Below are 17,556 nucleotides of genomic sequence, written 5' to 3'. Positions count from 1 at the left end.
TCTTTTTTAAATTATGAAGATCACTCAAGAATGTGAGCATATAAGAACACAAAAATGAGGAAAAAACCCAACATAAACAAGTTATGCATAACTTCTCTCCTTTTGTAGGAAAGTTTAATGCTCTCTGATTCCTTGCGGCAACTGATTTCACAAATGAAAGTTTCACTTTTCCACACTTATTTTCCAAGTCTGAAACTAGCCGTTGCTGGAAAAGCTACAACGCGTTTGAGCAGCTCAATGAGTCACGACATTTCCCTCTAAACTCAGGAGCACATTCTTGTTGCACTGTACCTCCCGGGATTCAAACCCACCTCTGCTACAAACCATACTCAGCACCCCCAACTACATCACAAACTTCTCTAGTCAGCACAGGCACACTGACGAACTTTATGTACAGGAACCAAAATCCCTACAATTATTCAAGAAACTGATCTCCTCTTGTTGGCTTAGCTATGGTGTAAGCATGCAGGTGGGCTACAAACAGACGGTTGTACCCCCAGATGACCAGGTTTTACACTCAGCCTTCCTCAGGTGCATTCATCACTGTTGTCATTGAAGAGTTGTCTCTCGGTGTTGTATGAAAAAGTGGACAATGCACAGTTTCATGTGATGTAGTATTTGATACATGACATTTTATGAGGCTGTCAAACTTTGAAAACAAGCAAAGTTGGGAAATAACTAAAATCTTGGGGGTTTGGATCTTAGTTTGCTCACTTTTCTTCTGGCTACCGGGGGAAAGAAATCAGAGGTGGCAGTGGAAGGCTGACATTGATTCCACTTGTCATATGTTCTGAATAAAGTTTAAATCTCATTACTACAGTACAATTAAAAACATAATTGTGAATGCTCTCAGAGTTAAGCTTTAGAGGCTCTAGATTATAAAACTACTACTTACCATAATCTCCATTTTTTTCCAAAATTCTTCCAATTTAGCCATAGGCTTAAGCCACCAATCAGTGCACTTCAAATACCGCTTGCCTTGAAACCAAAACTGCCTAAGCCACTCAAATTCAACCTGCAAGATAAAAACATATGGTAACGTAAACATCTACGTTCATTATTTGGGGCAGGAATGGGGTAATACATGAAATACCTGAGCAATCCCATTGAAATGAAGGCTACTGAAGAACTCATTTCTAAATGCACCCTTACACCCAGTTGTTTATTTCCATTCCATATGAATTTTTGACCCTTCAAATCTAGAGGTGCAAACCCAATCTCTTTTCTTTACATGTGGTACATGTACAAAGAACATTAAAAGTTCAGATTTACTCATGATTCAGTCAAATATGTACCAACTCTGGCTTATTTTGATGAACATTGTGGGTTTGAAAATATTGCAGTCACATAAAAGACTGAAAAATCTTGCAGGAATAAAATTGCTAGAATGCAGGCGAGCCAACTGCTATGGAATGAGAGCACAGCGTTGTTATGAACCAGAGTTTCTCATACATTCCCAAGCCACCTGGTTCCCAGCCAGGCTGCCCATCACTTTCAGAGCACATTTTAGCTTACTAAAACATAAATATATAGCTCATCAAATATTCTTTAAGCAAAATAATCTAATTTATCATAATTTCCATTGAGCCTTTTTTCCTTTAATAGTAATCCATCGTTCTGGTGTTTAGAATTCTGTATTTATCTTTGTTGTGGTAGTTATGTTTCACACCGAGTTCAAAGCTGCTTTAATCACTATTTGTACCATGAAGGTTTTTGTTTATCCCTGCTCAGTTCCAATGATGCAAAGAGAGACAACCTGACAAGGGGAGAGAATAAAGAAGACTGCCCAGAGCCATCACCTAATGCTTTCTTTCCTGCAAGGGTGAACAGAATGGCTACAGAAATCTGAAAGTGTTTGTTAACATTAACTAAATGGTTGCACAATATATGGTAAAGATTACAATAAAAGATACTTAAATCTGAAGTGTATAAAAAGAATATTAAAGCAACTTTGTGGCTAAAAATATAACAACATGATCAGTTGGCAGACACAGGTCTTAAAATACTTCCAAAAAACTGGACTGCTAGCCTAGTGACTTTTTATTATAGCACAGAAGTTTGATGACATCCTTCCTAAAAAAAAGCTGAAGGAAAGTTTGCTTCCTCTACAGTTCAACTAGAGTTTTAAGCACTCAGTACTTTTTTCTTCCTCCACTACTTCTTGTTTTTGCTGGCCTCTACCATGAATGGGCTATAACATATGACGTCTGGCTAACATGTTTCATGAAATGAATCACATGAGGCCACTAATGAAATTTTGTTTTCAATTAAAATCAATGTTACAATATGGATCATCATAGCAAGAATATATTTCAGTCAATCTGATTTTTGACTGGTCATATTGATTTGTTACATTAATCTATGTAATTTCAGTCTAATTCAAGTCTGGCATCTTGGCCAAATTTTAAATCGGTCTTGATCCTACACAGAATATATAACTTGACACAGAAAAGCTGCTTTTTAAGTGCAAGAGGTAAAGTTTAGTAACAGGGCAGTTAATTTTCTGCAGGATTCAGCCGTCTCATCAGAGGTCAGTGTACTGAATTGCAACATGTGGCTGTTCAACCATGGGGACTACAGTTTACTAGAGCTCTCAAACTCAGGTTCACGTTCGACTCACAAGTCTCTGTTTAGCTCTGAGTGAATAAAATGGGTGTTGGGGAGAAAAACAATGTTTCACCCACCAACTTCGCCATCAAGTGCTTGACAAGTGACTGCTCTGCATGGGTAACTGTTGATTACGGAAAAAAAAATAAACTTGATGGGGAATGGTGACAGGATTCCTCTATTGCTCTGTCCTTGTTTTAGATATATGAAAGCATAAATACTTTGTTTTGCTAAAAACCTCCAGAGATTCCAGTTCTGCTACATTTGTTTGGTATTTTTAATTAATACACCAACACTTTTTACACCACATCCATTACTAAACATGCGTTTTAACAAGAACATATGCCGTCTGCTTTCCAAGTTCTCTTAAACGCTTTATGTCCTCTTGTTTCACTGAACTCTACTCCGTAATAACTTTTCCTGGAGCAGAGCGAGGCTCCTCCTGGTTTGCCTCCTTCCAGAAACAGGAGGAGCTGTACCAGGAAAAAACCCACAACGGTAAATACTGGAGAGAGACAAAGAGCTCAATTCCAGCCTTAGCAGAACTGAAGCTACAGAACATTCATCTTCTGTGACAAAACTCTCAGGTTAACAGCTCTTGCCAAGCATTTTGTCAGTTTTATTTGGGAGACTCTCATATACCAGACCTAACTTTAATGGTAATTAGAAAGCGTTTTACATGACTGAACAGGACAAAACTAAAACATATTAACATGTAAAAATGTATATGCTGAGTGTATGAGGAACAATTTTCATCTCCTAATTAATTTTCACTGATGACTTAGATCTCTGCAAGTAAGCTCAGAATCAGGCCCCATATGTCTAACCTCAACATTTTTCCAAGTTGTCCTTTAAACAATGATTAAAGGCCAATTTTAGGTTATAGTCAATACTGGGTAGTAAAAGGCCAATAATACCATTTGACATTTTGTGAGCCAGTGCTCCTCAGTCAATTATTTAAAAGTATTGGTTATTAAATGCCACATATGTAGGTGATCTATATTTTCTCTCTGTCGTACTAGCCAGCCACCAACCACACTGTCAGCCGACTGCGATGTACTAAAACATATTAACCTTCCTTTGGTTGCATACACCGCTACCCTTTCTCAGCAGTGACCTCGGTGTCTTCAACTTACATAGCCCAGGCTTTTCTACATCCCTGCGCACTCACCACACTTACGTTTATCTACTGCTGCCATGAAAATGGATTTGCTGTAGGAAAAAAGTGACTGCACCTCACAAGCAACAGAGCAACCAGTTCAGTCTCAAGTTTTAATCAGAGTAATAGGGATTTGATAATCAGAGCTGAGCAAAAACCCTGATGAGGACAAAACCTCACCTTTTCAAACTTGAGTACTTACTCTGAAACCTGCTACATTTTCAACAATCTCCAGATGCTAAAAAAAACCCTCCTCTAGTGTTTTACTTCATAGAGAACATCCAATTATTCGTGTGGTGCTGGCAAATAAAGACAACTTGAAACTACCTTACAACATGAACTATTACCAGCTTTTGCATTACTCAGAGCAAGGAAAACAAATTTTCTTTGAAATGTGAAGAATAGGCTGGTGATGATCTTTTCTGCAGATTTATTTTCATATGTATGAGCATTTACATCATCTGACCAGCAGTGTTTTATTACCTTAAAAAGCATTTACTCACCAAAGGGTTTCCCCAGGTCCCCTGTAGTTCTGTTTGGGACATACCCAGCAGCTGTATATATTTTGGAAAGCCAAGTGTGATTCAGTAGGGGCAAGAGGTTCACGTTCAGTGAACTCTGCAAGATCATTTATTTCAGGATAAATTATTACCGGCCAAACAGCAATCTAATTGCTTAAAGGGGTAACTTCAATCTTGAACACTATGTGTGCACTGTTAGGCTATTGTACGTCACAGCTGCCCAGGTAATTACTTCTGCTCACCCTGCTACACTCTCTTCACTGGACACCCTGCCATGGAAGTATTTGTTCAGACTACAAGCCCATAAGCTACTCAGACAAGCAGTATGTGAGCCCTTAATTAAAGTTATCTTTACTCAAAACTACAAAGTACACACCGGGAATGAAGTGACTCGCACATCTAACAAACAGCACATACCTGGCAATTACTCAGATATTCCTTTGAAGGCTGTTTTAGTGAGGGAGACCGTGACAACAAAGCTAAGTCTAAAGAAGTAGTAAACTTCCACCTGGCTGCCCACTAAAGATGCTAAAAACCTCAGGTTAGCATCTCATTTTTTGGACAGGAAGATCTTTGTCCAGACATCCAAGACAAGCCTCTGACAGCCGAACTCGGGGATACAGAACATCAGTAAAGACATCCCCTGGATACTCACTCATACCTTTCTTAGAGGTTTCTTTGCCCACCACAGAAATGGAAAAAACTAAGTTTCCACCTATGCTTCAGATCTTCAGTTTAAACCCACTTTATCAGCACAACAGGTCGATTTTTCTGCCCAGGAGTATGAAAGTGAAGGCACAGAATCATACCTCATTCTTTCAGACTTGCTCTTAGGCTTTTTCCCTCCAGCAGATACAGATAATTCATCCAGACCTCATTTGGCAGAGCAGTTAATGCCAGGACAGACTGTGAATCTGTGCTCAACTAGTACATTTTAGCTGAGTCGCACATGGGCTGGTGGCACCGTGATGGTTCTGCTCTGGTGACCAGTTAGTTCAGAGGTGCCAGGCAGAGGGGTCAAAAAACCCCAGGAAAACAAAGAATCTAGAACAATGGCTGCATCTAGTTATCTCAGTTGAATCCTATGAAGAACTTCAGTTATGATAATGTTTGAATATAAAACACAAAAGCATCACTATCTCTAGGGATGGGAACACTGTCTAATCTCATGCTCATGATCTCTGGTCCAGAGGAACAGAAAAAAATACACAAAGAGGTTTACAACTAGCACAGAAAGCTGTATATCAGACAGAAATACATGGGCAAAATTGGGTGGCAGTTCTTCCTTAATTCTGCGTTTGACTTATTGTGCAATTTTGACTTTAGTGTTTAAATATACTAACAAAGTAAGGAAAAAACACACACCAGTGACCAAATCTTGACCACACTGATCAAAGGAAGACTAATTTTCATCAGTAAACAGTTTGATTCTTTAAAGAAGCAAAACACATTATTCTTTTACACCTGCCTGAGAAAATTTGGACCTAAAACCTGTATTAGTGCCTGAAAATACAAAGATTTATCATACAGTGAGTAAAAGAAGGTTGGAAGCTTTTATATGCAGATCTGTATGTTTTCACTTCAGTGATGTTCAAAAAAGAAATGTGCATTTACCATAGTGATAAGCCTCTAGTAATTTTGTCTACTTGTGCAGCAAATAAATGAAATTTAAGTAGCACTTTAAAATACAGAATTTATCCTTTAAGTGAAGAGGTGACCTTGGGATAAAAAAAAAATAAATAAAAACAGGTGAAGTAGTATTCTCTTTTCAAATGAAATATAGATCCAGTGTGCCTACTACATCTAAGTGTGCAATATGTACAAGGTCAACAACGATTTCTCTTACAGTATATCCCATATGTGTAACAGGAAACTTCCCTGTGTGTCACATAGCAAAATTATTCAGGTGACTGCAAACACCAGGGGCTAGTCTCTCACCTGATGTAACCGGCGCATGACTTTGATGTGAAAGGACCCGTGCAAATTTACACCAGCTGTGCATGTGGCCCTAGCTGTGCAAACCACATATGCGTGTAGTTTTATGGACTGAGCCTGATTAATGTTTTGTAAAACCCTGCATGCATCAGACTTCTTTAAATTACTCTGGGAGCTGTTTTGCTAAAAGTCAAGGGTGCAAATCTTTTGCCATCACTATAGTCAATTTTACCAACTGTGAACAATGCAGATAAAACTGTGTTCTACTAAGTTTTAGTAACAATACACAATATTATATTCCTCGGCAGACAGCAATTTAAACAGTTTACACTAATTCTAATATGAGTGAAAATTGCCTATGTACTATATGGCTTCTAGTAGTGATCATACTTATCTTAGTAGAAATACAGCACAGCTCCTTCAAAATGCCTGAATATAGGAGTGCTGTAGAAAATGTTTCAGAAGTCTGTATTAACTGGATGCTATAGCTGTTTTTCAAGACAAATAATCATCAGTGCTCTACAGTTCGGTCCAGCTGAAAGCTTTGTTTCAGGTAGAAGGACAGCTTTGCAGAGCACCTCAACAATCTGTCATTTTAAACTCCTAATTCAGAGCCTTGACTACATTTTCTGTAACTTATAAAATAAGGGAAAGAAACAAAAATAAGTACTAAATTTACCATCTTCAGAAACACTACCCTTGTATGAAGACCCAGTCCACTGTGTCACATTCCTGACTCTATCCACTAAGAGAATAAGCCAAATTACATCTTTTGTGATAACGCCTGCTTTTATACTACAGGAAAAACTACCTTTTTCCACAACTTCCCAAAACTCTGTGATATTTTCAGTTCATTTGTCAAATCAATGTGTTTGTTAAGACTCCAGGTCTGTACTTTCAAGCAAGAAAGCACTGCCAGCTTCAGTGGAATCCTGAGAAAGTCTGTTGTTACAGTGCATATTTTGTGGCACAAAATTACCTACATTCCTCACAATCACTTCTGCTGTGTTTTCTTCAGAATACACTTTAAAGCACACACTCACAATTGTGTCACAAGTGGCATTCTGTAAATACCCAATTCAACACCTGACAAACAAGGGAGAATTTTTACCTGCTCTTCCCCTCTAACTTTTTTTCTCTCTCCATTTTTGTCAGAGAAGCTGTAAAGTACTTTGGTTTGTCCCCACACTATCAGATCTGGTGCGACATTACTGAAACTACTCTTTTATTCTACCAGCAGAGGGATCTTAAGAAGGAAAAACGAAAACTTCGTGGGAGTGAAACAATCGATCCAAGTTAATCCCAATTACTCTACCCAGGTAAAAAAGTCATGAAAAACACATTTCACACTTGTACAGATGAACGTCTTGTGAGCAGCTGAACACATTTAATTGCCAATAACTTCCCCAGCAGACTGCACCTCTCAGAACCTTGCTGAAGTGTTTTCAGTGCACTTCATCTCACCTCATTATGTATTTCTTCTACTTGTTTTACAACTGCAGCTTCCAGTGATTTCAAAGATAAAGCCATTGAATCAGAATCAGTCTGCAAATTCTGGAGTGCCAGTTCACATCGTCCAAATATGTATTCCAAAGTTCCTCTTGAACACTATAAAGATACAATGAAAAAATTTATATATAGTCACTTCAGAACATATGTATTTGCTTCTAAAATAATAAAAGTAAAAGAGCAGGAGGGATGTATTTCTGAAACTTCATTTAATCTTTTAAGCAAAAGTGTAATGCCTCCTGCATTGTCTATAGAGTTATTGATATAAATTATGCAAACGTCTAAACCATCAAACATCTAGCCAGCCAACACAGGTAAAAATACAGTTGTTTCTACATTTCACCAGTAATCCATGAGGTATGGTGCAGCACACTCTTAATTCATATTTTACATGCCTAACTGTGAGTTTAGACAAACTACTAATACAGAAAGAAGTGTACCTCAACCCAAAAATAAATCTACAGTTGTTCAAGAAAACAGTTTGAGTCATAAGCTTAAATGTGAACCACAGTTCTGGAAAAGACAACATGATGCTGCACATACGGTACCAGAATATCAGTTTGACAAATGACCAAACGGCAAACCATTTTTGATACTTACATCTGCCACTCTGTGAGTTGAGCTGAACCGAGGTGAAAAACCAGCCAGAACGCAGTGCTGATGTGTCATATTGAGATCATCTGGGGACAGATTAGAAAATCTTAAGTACAGGGGGAAATTATGTTTAATAAAATTTATTCTGACTGATTATGAATGAAAGACACTACATTAAACACTTAAAAATACAGAATTCAGTAAGCACTATCTTCATACAGCTCTAATGTTTAGCAGGGCACAGCAACTACTCACTGTCCTAGTGCTACAAAGATCTCTATTCATATTAGCTTTCTCCCACTTTATACAGTTTAGAAGTGGCACTTTCCCACCTCTTATGGGAAAAGTTCAACTAAACAACTTAATTCTTTCCAAGTTGAGGATCACTATAAACAGACTACTCAGAAATTACAATCTCTTCTCTCAAGACATTTTTTTATCTGAAACCTATCTAAAGTTCTTCCATCAGCTCAGGGAACCCAGAAAGCACAATCTGCTCAGAGACCTGTCTCCAAAGCATTTCAGATGTGAATTTCTTGCAGCACTAGAGCTCTGCCATGGACCTGAGCTCACCAACTGGCAACCAACCAACCCCACAAATCTGTGCACAGAACCTACTTGGTTGCCATTAGAGTTTCATCAAAATCATCATAACTGAAGAATGCTTGAATTCTGGCAAATTAGCGCTTTTTAGAGGAAACATATTCCTCTGGAGAAGTTCAGACTAGATCTAATATCAACACCTGCTGTTATGTTGAAAACCATTCATGAAGTGCTTTCAATTCAAACAGTTTTGGTGTCAGATTTATGCTGCCCTTTCAACCTTAACAAGACGTTCAGGAAAAATCTACCAAGAATTTCTGTGAAATCACTCCTGGGTTATAGTTTTATAAGTTAGTAAAAAGAGACTAATAAAATGATACAAATCTTGAAGTATTACCAATCAAAAAGCCATCATAGAAATAATTAGAAGAGAATAGGAACAGAGACCTACAAGACGCTAGTTGACTTGGAGTCTGTATTTTCAACAATATGTATTCTTTAAGGGAATTTAGCTTCAGTCATCTTAATACAACATGAAGATAAATTATCAAACTGCCTCTTTCCATCACAAAAATATAATTTCTCTTTAAGGGATCAGTATTTGCAAACCTGAAAACTGATATCACAAATTCCTACTAATTTTTGAAAAGGCTCTTCTGACCATAATAGACTATCAGACTGAAAATAACACAGCGTGTGAGGTTTAATGGTATTCTCTTTGCTACTAAAAGATGTGCTCCCAAAGTTTTACTTTACCTTGCAAGAAGTGTAAAACTTTAAAACTGTTAATAGTCTAATGAATAAGAATTCAGAAAAAATGACTGAATATATCCTAGTTAGAAGAACGGTGTCTTCTTTTTATGAATTTTATAAGCAACTATTAACAAAGTTCTTATCTAAGACAGCAGATAGCATCACAAACTTGGAAAACAAAAACAACAGAAAAACAATTTCTATAAGGAAGAGGCAGACAAGTGCTATGAAATAGGATTGAATTCCCATGGAGAAAGTTTTAATAGGAAGCTTTTTTTCTATATGCATAAGTTTTGCAGATAGGTGAACAGGAAAAGCTTGAAAAAATGCTCCAAAAGAAACAAAAAGAACATAGGAAAAAGCAATTTTGTACATAAATATGTGAGGGTTAAAGTGCATAAAGCCAAGTCTTGCAAGGGTCAATGAACAACATTATCTCTGGACATCACAATATTTAAGTATCAGAATCCTGACAGAAAACAATCCTAAACACTTACATCACCCCACGCAGTGCCCATTCATTTTGGTGTGTTTCATGTAGCAAACACAGCACTTAAAGTATTACATTTTGATTTGCACCTTTATTCAAACCCTTGGCAAACCTTCCGTTGTGGAGCTTCCCCTTGAAATTGCTTCCAACTGTCTCTAATCCTTTATGACTCTTAGAAAGAAGCCTGTAATTTTAATTTAAGAGTTTATAATTCATCTAAAACTGTAATTGTACAAAAATAGTTGAAGCTTCATGGATTGCATGTCTCAAAGGATATTTGAAAAATATATTCTAGGTCTTAAAAGATTACAGTAAAGATTTGCTTTTCTTCTAAAAACATATTAATTGAAAAGAAAAAGCACTCTTTGTTAAATTGGCCATTGTCCATTTGGCAGCAAAAGCTTTTATTCAGATACAGAACACTACACCCAGATTACTATTTTGCTTTTAGAGCCAAACCAAAACTGTTACCTTCCTTGGACGCCCATGTCAAAACTACCATAGTACTCCCGTGGTTTTAGGCAAAATACAATCCATAAGTAGTTAACATGAATTTCAAATGACTAAACACTGATCGGTGAGGTTTGGAAAACCAAAACACAACCTCTCCAGTACTATATTTCACATGAAATACATGCATATAAAAGTAGCAATATACATATCAGTCCTGCTTTGGAAACTGCATGTGTGCAAGTTATTTGTGTGACAGTTCTCCTGCATTTGTGGTAAGAGCCAACATGGCATCTTTTCTGCCCTTATCACAAATTCAGGGTGACTATAGCAGAGACATCTCATTTAAACATGTAATACAAAAGCAAAACCCCTCAAAATTAGGTGTACTGTATAATGAATATGAAAAGTGACTTTTTGTATTGAATATGCATTAACACCAACTTAATGTATTTAGTACAGTTTCAAGAACTATCACACAGTGCCTTCTTATCAAAACAGTCTTGCCTTCCATATGGATGCTTACGAGACACATATGCCAATTAACTCACTGCTAAGTAAGAGAGAAGTGTTGAGAACTGGACTACAGTTTTCTGCTTGCACGACTGTTGCTCTCTCAAAGCTTTCCCACCTCTATGAAAAATGCTGCCATTTACACAGACTGTTTTTCTGAAGTCTTATCAGGCTTTTTGTTTGTTTATAAATTTTAAAACACTACAAATTATCCAAATTTAAAATAGTATTTCTAGAAAACAATCCAGGAAAACTAATGCAGCCTAACACATGCTAGAGTGCTACCCTGACCAAAGAGAAATTTTGAATCAAAGCCTAATCTCACCCATTAAAGCTATTCACGTTTACCTGTACTAACAGGACAACATTGTGTGCCACCAGCCACTATGAAGTGTGGATGGTTCCTCGCACCCCAAGCAGTTTAACGCCTACAGTAGCATCCCCAAAGCAGACAATATTGCGGAGGGCTTATTTGCATCCAAAGGAACACAATCTGCACGGCAACAGACACTTGAATGCTGGAAAAAATAACAACTTTTCTGTCTGAGGTGGAGCCCCTACAAAACAAGAAGACTATTTTCTGCACACATGTATATGGCAAAAATCCATATTTCTTTTAAATTGATTGTTTTATTCTTTTATTTCAACTACTTTCTGCCTGCTGCTTCCCAGCAAATCATCAGCAACCTTACAGCCAGATCCCACTACAGGGTTACTATAGATGAGGCAAGATTTATTAAAAGAAATTAATCACATGTATGATTGTGTACTGGTGGCCAAAGCCACCTTGGAAAACAAAGTTATCAACTCAAAGTCTGTTTCAATATTTTGGAGGTCAGATTTTAACTTTACAGATGAAATACTAAGAAGTCACAAGAATGTTTGATCTGATGATCTGATTAGTTGCAAATGCATACAATTATTTGACAGAGAATTTCCAGCTACAGAAACCACAGATAACACACCTTGCGTAAAACATAAGCACTCAGAGAGAAACAATAACTGCATACCCATGTCATCGCAGGCTATTGAGACATAACAAAGTAGAAAGAAAGGAAATTAATTATTAGCCAACCCTTACTGAAAGGAATAGGCACAAAACCCAACAGTACTCCCAGCAAAACACAAACCACACTGGAAGATACTCTCAGAATTCACAACTGGGTTTTGTATCATCTTTTCTATCTTCTTTCAAGTGTTCTTCCTGAACATTTTACACAGTTGTCTTTATGTCGTCTATTTCATAAATCAGATAATAGGTACAATGACATTTAAAGCACTGGCTTTAATATTCTATACACCACAAATATCTACAAACAAAACTGAAGTGGACTTGTGCTATTATTTTTCTTAACTAGCATAAAGAAATAAGTTTATTCTTAACCACAATACAGTACAATTTTCAAAAGCACTAAAATGTTTTTCCACATTTCCAATTCTACTTGTATCCAACTGCACACAGCACTTCAACACGAGAAAATGTAACCAAACTAGATTCACTGTATGTATGTCAGCAAAAAGCACCGGGAAGGTCTCTCTCCTTCCCCAAGAAATTACGGGTCAGTGGAATATTACTCTCATAACAGAAAGCTAGAGGGATGATCTGTCCCTAATTACGAAATATTGTGCACAAACAAAACAGAACAGATTAAAAGGCTGAATTAAAAAAAAAAAAAGAAAGAAAAAAAGAAAGAAAAAAAGATCAAAGTTTTGAAATGACAAATATGTTTCAGGGGTTCGAAGTCTTAATAATCAAGGAATAGGGCATTTGGATTAAATGTGGCCTCAAGGAAAAAAAAACTGTTAGAAAACTCCAACACATTCAAGATGCTAGAGAGCAAAGAGGGTTCAAGTCAGTTTGTGGAAATGGAAGCAGATTTAATATCTCTAGAAATAGTTTAATGAGCCACTATATACATGTGGAAGTGTTTCCATTAAATGTTTATCTTTAACCACAAGCCAACCTCTGCAATGTGTGCACCCTACTTCTGGTTGGTTAGGAAAATAAGTTTTTGGTGCTTCTTGAACTATAATTTGCTGGGGGTGGGGAGCAGTGTAAGATTCCAAGTTCATCTTCATGCTGTTTTAAAACCCTAACCTTCAAGCAAGAGCTTGATCTATGGGAAACAGCTGCAGAAAAGTAAATCTCCCTTTGAAAAAGTCCAGAATGTATTTTTGTTAAGTATGTTTTGAAGTCATGGTAGGAAAATTAGTGAAAATTGTAAATCTGCTTGCAAATCTGGTCATGTCTAACTTAAAGATTAGGGGAAAGATTCCAATTTAATAGTAAGACCATGACAACCCTAGTTAAGCATGCTCTAGGACAGAACAGATGGGGCCCTTTGCTCACCTCCACGCGTTTTGGATTTATTGCACGCACCCAACACGTTTCATATTAGACACCCCTTGACTGTGTACTTGAGACAGCAGGGTTCAGTGTGCACTTCCTCTGCAGACCAATATATTATTCTAAATTGAGCTAAAGTGTTTCCGTTTCATGAGTGATATAAAGTTCAGATTTGAGTTTTTAGGCAGCAGATTTGCAATCATTCACCAGATCTATCTTCTACATATTAGGAAAAGAAAGCCTTAAAAAAAATATCTGTCTTACTGAAAATAATTTTGGATTTGTTTTTGGTTAAACAAAATACATTTATATAATTATAGTAGTTTGCTTGGAAAATGGATTTGATCACCTCATGTTTAGTACTAAAATATATTTAAATTATGTCTTATGATTTCATCTGAAGAGGACTGCTAATAAGGCAGGTGTAAATTTCCATTTTAAGACAGCTTTTTACTAAAATTCTACCCAGAATAATAAAAACATTTTATAGAGCCAATGAAGAGAGGAACACAAGCATTCCTAAATATCTACTAGAAGTGTTAAAAAATACCTCCAACCTTTTTTGTTACCTTGATATACCCATTGATCAGGATTTACAAGTTACCATAATTGCACATTACTATTGGAAATCTCAAGTTACTACATTTTGTTATCTAAGATTTGTGTGTACAATATTATGAAATAGTTGGGGTATTATAGGCACAGGAATTGACAGCTCATGATGTTTTAAATATAAGCAACATGCTGAATTTGACATTTAATTCTTGTAACAATGTGCATACAAAGCAGTAGGCACTATACCGCTTCAACAACTGGAATAAGAGACCTACAAAGTCACTCAGCTTTTTTGCAAGAGCTGGATGTGTGAATGCTACGAGCTGCAGGATGTTCTGTTTTCTAGGTGTCTTCCATACTGCTGCCACTGCTTTTAAAATAATGCCAGCATGAAGACTCTGCTTATTGAAATGAGGTTCTGGAATGTATGATGTATAAAGGCACAAGATAAATGAATCTAAAGTTGGCTTCTTTAGTGTCAAGTTACTTTTTATGTAAAGTTTTCAAATTTTATCTTTTAGATGGCATCCTCAAGATGGCTCCTCTTAAAAGTCAGATGAAAAAATCTGAACAGTCAAAAAAATAAACTGAAACTGTATACATCCACTTATATTGTCATTCACTTCAAGTGAAAATGGCAGTTCTGCTGTATATAGAAATGCAATAAAAGGGCCAGCTTGAGAATACTCTCTCAGATTGTATAAGATTATTTTTTCTAAGTAATTGAGAAAAAAAAAATACAAAGGCAATGGAAATGCAGAAGAGATTATCAAACACCTGGCCTACAGAGCTCAAATCTGTAGCTCTTCACCAAGTACTAATAAGAAAGTGATTTACACATTGTCTTCAAAAGAATGTTTAATATATCTTTTCTTTCCATCCAAACATGATCATAATGTTATGTATTAAATAAACTAACTTTCTGACCCACCCTTCATATAGCATCCTTTATAATACTTCAGTCACTGTTTATAAATACCATTGGGCAATAAAAAATTGTCTTTATGATCTGGTAACTCAGTCAACTAAAATCTACAGTATTTTGCGATAAAAATACAGAAGCTAGACTTCTTTTACTACTTGCATTTTGAACCCGTCGGCCAGCAAAGCTGTGTATGCCCAAACCTTCCCATCAGGAGGGATTAGATAAGAAGTTTACTTGATGCCCAAACTGCTATTGCACAAAAATTGATTAATAATTCTCTTTCTAGGAATGTTTAGCTGCCACTTAAACTTCAGTTCCATGTAAGAAATGTCTCCCCCTCCAGGCTGCTATTCTCTAACCTCACAAAAACAGAAAAGGGAGGCACATCCACACCACTGTGCTAAGGATCTCACGTCTTAACGCTTGATCTGTACGTGTCTGAACATGCTTAAGAGTACAGATAGTGCAGTTTTTTTCTACAAGATACTTCTCTGATGACTGCACAGGAATTGATGAGGTAACAAAGAACAAGGAATGGTATTCATTTTTTAAGATTACCTACAAATGTAGTGCTTGTAGTAAGTAAACCATTTTTATATTTGTTGGAAAATCTGAGTGAAAGGTTGAAGTGAAAGGACTGTTCAGCCCAAGCAGTGGCAGAGGGACAGCCCAGCCCAGGGATGTTCCACGGCATCTCCCTTTCACACACAAAGACACCAACAGACAACACTGCACGTGCTCTCAAAGATGATATTTGTCAAGCCAAGCACTAAACAGGCAAACGGCATGATGTCAGAAACATTGCTGATGTTTTGAGTTGTGTGATTTATAGCTAAATTTGTTTAAGTAAAAATGACAACTAAGAGAAACACAAGAACTCAGAAACCAACAGATTTTGTGTCAATAAGCCTTAGCCACAGTTCCTGCCTTGTTGCTTTCGATGGAATACCTTTGTGTGTGTGTGCAGCTGCTCAAGGAAATGAACTCCATTTAATTTTCTTTTTTTAATCCTCTACACTTGAGACATCGAGACTCAGTGTATGACAGCTCTGTTCATTATCATCTTAGCGTAATCCCACTACTAGAAAACAGTATGTTTGAATATACACAGCAGGAGAGAAGTGTCATATCTAAAATTGGTGACCAATAAAACATCCACAGATTAGCAGAATGGTTGATACTCCAAGAACCACAGTACCAGAAAACTTTAAGACTGTTGCAGTCACAGTTTACATAATCTGTAGCCAGTCTATAAGCCAAACTCAAGAACAGGAATTTTTCTGTTGAACATAACAGATGCAGATGCTCAGTAAAACTGCATGAATAAAAAAAGGAATCAGTATCTATAAATACAAGGATAGGACAGATACAGCTCAAGCTCTCACAAAATCTGGGGAAATTCTGCTTATGGTCTGAGGCATGACTTGGACCAGCAATTCTGACTGCACAACAGACAGAAAAGAACCAAAAAGAAGATTTTCCTTTTTTAACTGTGATGTGAAAGAAACATTAGGAAAAAAGGTTCTCCAAAATACACTGGAAGCGGGCAGGCTGAGGAATTTATTATACACTGTAGCCAGAACTCATGTCTTTCTAAAGACAAAAAGTCCCAACTGAGAGGAAGGTATGATAGTTTATATTAAAATAAGCACAATTTCTCTGTTTTCAACAGAAAGTTCAACACCGTAGCACTTGAAAATTACCGAGCATCAAGTAGAAGTCTCCTTGGTGGAGTGGTATTGCTAATCCAGGTGTTTCTATGTCCCATGCTACCTTCAAGCCCACATGCCAAACAGCTGGGTCTCTTCCCTCGGGTTTTGGTTCATCATTTTCTTCCACAGCTGAACCTTTCAAGAGAAAGAGGGACAAACACCACAAAGATGAAAGACAAGGTGAGAACCATGAAATCCAAAAGCTGGTCTAACAATACAGACTTAACGACACCACACATTCATACAATATTAATAGGCTTAAACTTTGTACAATCTCCATTTGGTATAATCGCCATGCCCAAATTCAAAAGTATGCAATAGGTTAAAAAAAAGCCACACGAGATCAAGAATTTTTTGCAACCAACTTTACTAAGATGAAAACCTCATGTGAACTACAAAGTCAAGGCGAGTAAAGACAAAGCTTGTAATGGACTCAGGTTTTTCTGAAGTTCTAAAGTACATGCAATGGGAATTTTAGCTAGCCTTCTCTTTTTTTTCTTTTCCTCATTACTGAAACTATAAGCACAGAAGAAAAAAAAATGCGGCAACAGACATAAAAAGAGATAACTTCTGAAAGAATTTCAAGTCATAAACTGCCAAAGCGTTTTATGAACAATTTCACTTGTTTACATACTTGCAACTTTACCAAATCCTAAACTGAGGCCAAGTAAGGCACAAAACACGACCTAGACCAAAAAAGTTGAGCAAATCTTGGAATCATATCTGTCATTGCTTTCTCAAAATTATTAGTCAAACATGCCAGATAACATGTGCAAGAGCCAATGGAGCTTCAATACATTTTTCACAACATTTTTCTTATCATTAAGCAACATGAATGTGTTGAGCTTGGGGAAAAAATAATCCACTGCATAGAAATAGTATTTAGAACTTAATCCCTCAGAACTATTTTCATAAGCTTACTCCACTGCAGTATAAATTGAAA

At 36.8% G+C, this 17,556-nt stretch overlaps 1 protein-coding gene across 7 annotated transcripts in view; it reads right to left on the bottom strand.

Moving 5' to 3' along the window:
• FTO (FTO alpha-ketoglutarate dependent dioxygenase) overlaps positions 1-17,556 on the bottom strand; it is a 233,266-nt gene that overhangs the window by 162,812 nt on the left and 52,898 nt on the right. For 6 of the 7 annotated variants that reach the window (XR_014185053.1, XM_082062363.1, XM_082062365.1 and 3 more), the window contains 4 exons: positions 16,605-16,748; positions 8,332-8,411; positions 7,687-7,830; positions 896-1,015 (listed from right to left, as the gene is read on the bottom strand). Coding sequence is in view for 6 of the 7 variants with exons in the window: in XM_082062363.1 (XP_081918489.1) it covers positions 896-1,015; positions 7,687-7,830; positions 8,332-8,411; positions 16,605-16,748 (488 nt within the window). In the remaining variant the exon portion in view is untranslated. The remainder of the gene's footprint in view (positions 1-895; positions 1,016-7,686; positions 7,831-8,331; positions 8,412-16,604; positions 16,749-17,556) is intronic. The other variant, XM_082062364.1, reaches the window with a different exon arrangement.

This window comes from Streptopelia decaocto (assembly GCF_964273445.1).
Source record: "Streptopelia decaocto genome assembly, chromosome: 11".
Taxonomy (NCBI): Eukaryota; Metazoa; Chordata; class Aves; order Columbiformes; family Columbidae; genus Streptopelia; species Streptopelia decaocto.
The sequence above is the reverse complement of the archived record's forward strand: the minus strand, read 5'-3'. Positions and strand labels throughout refer to the sequence as shown.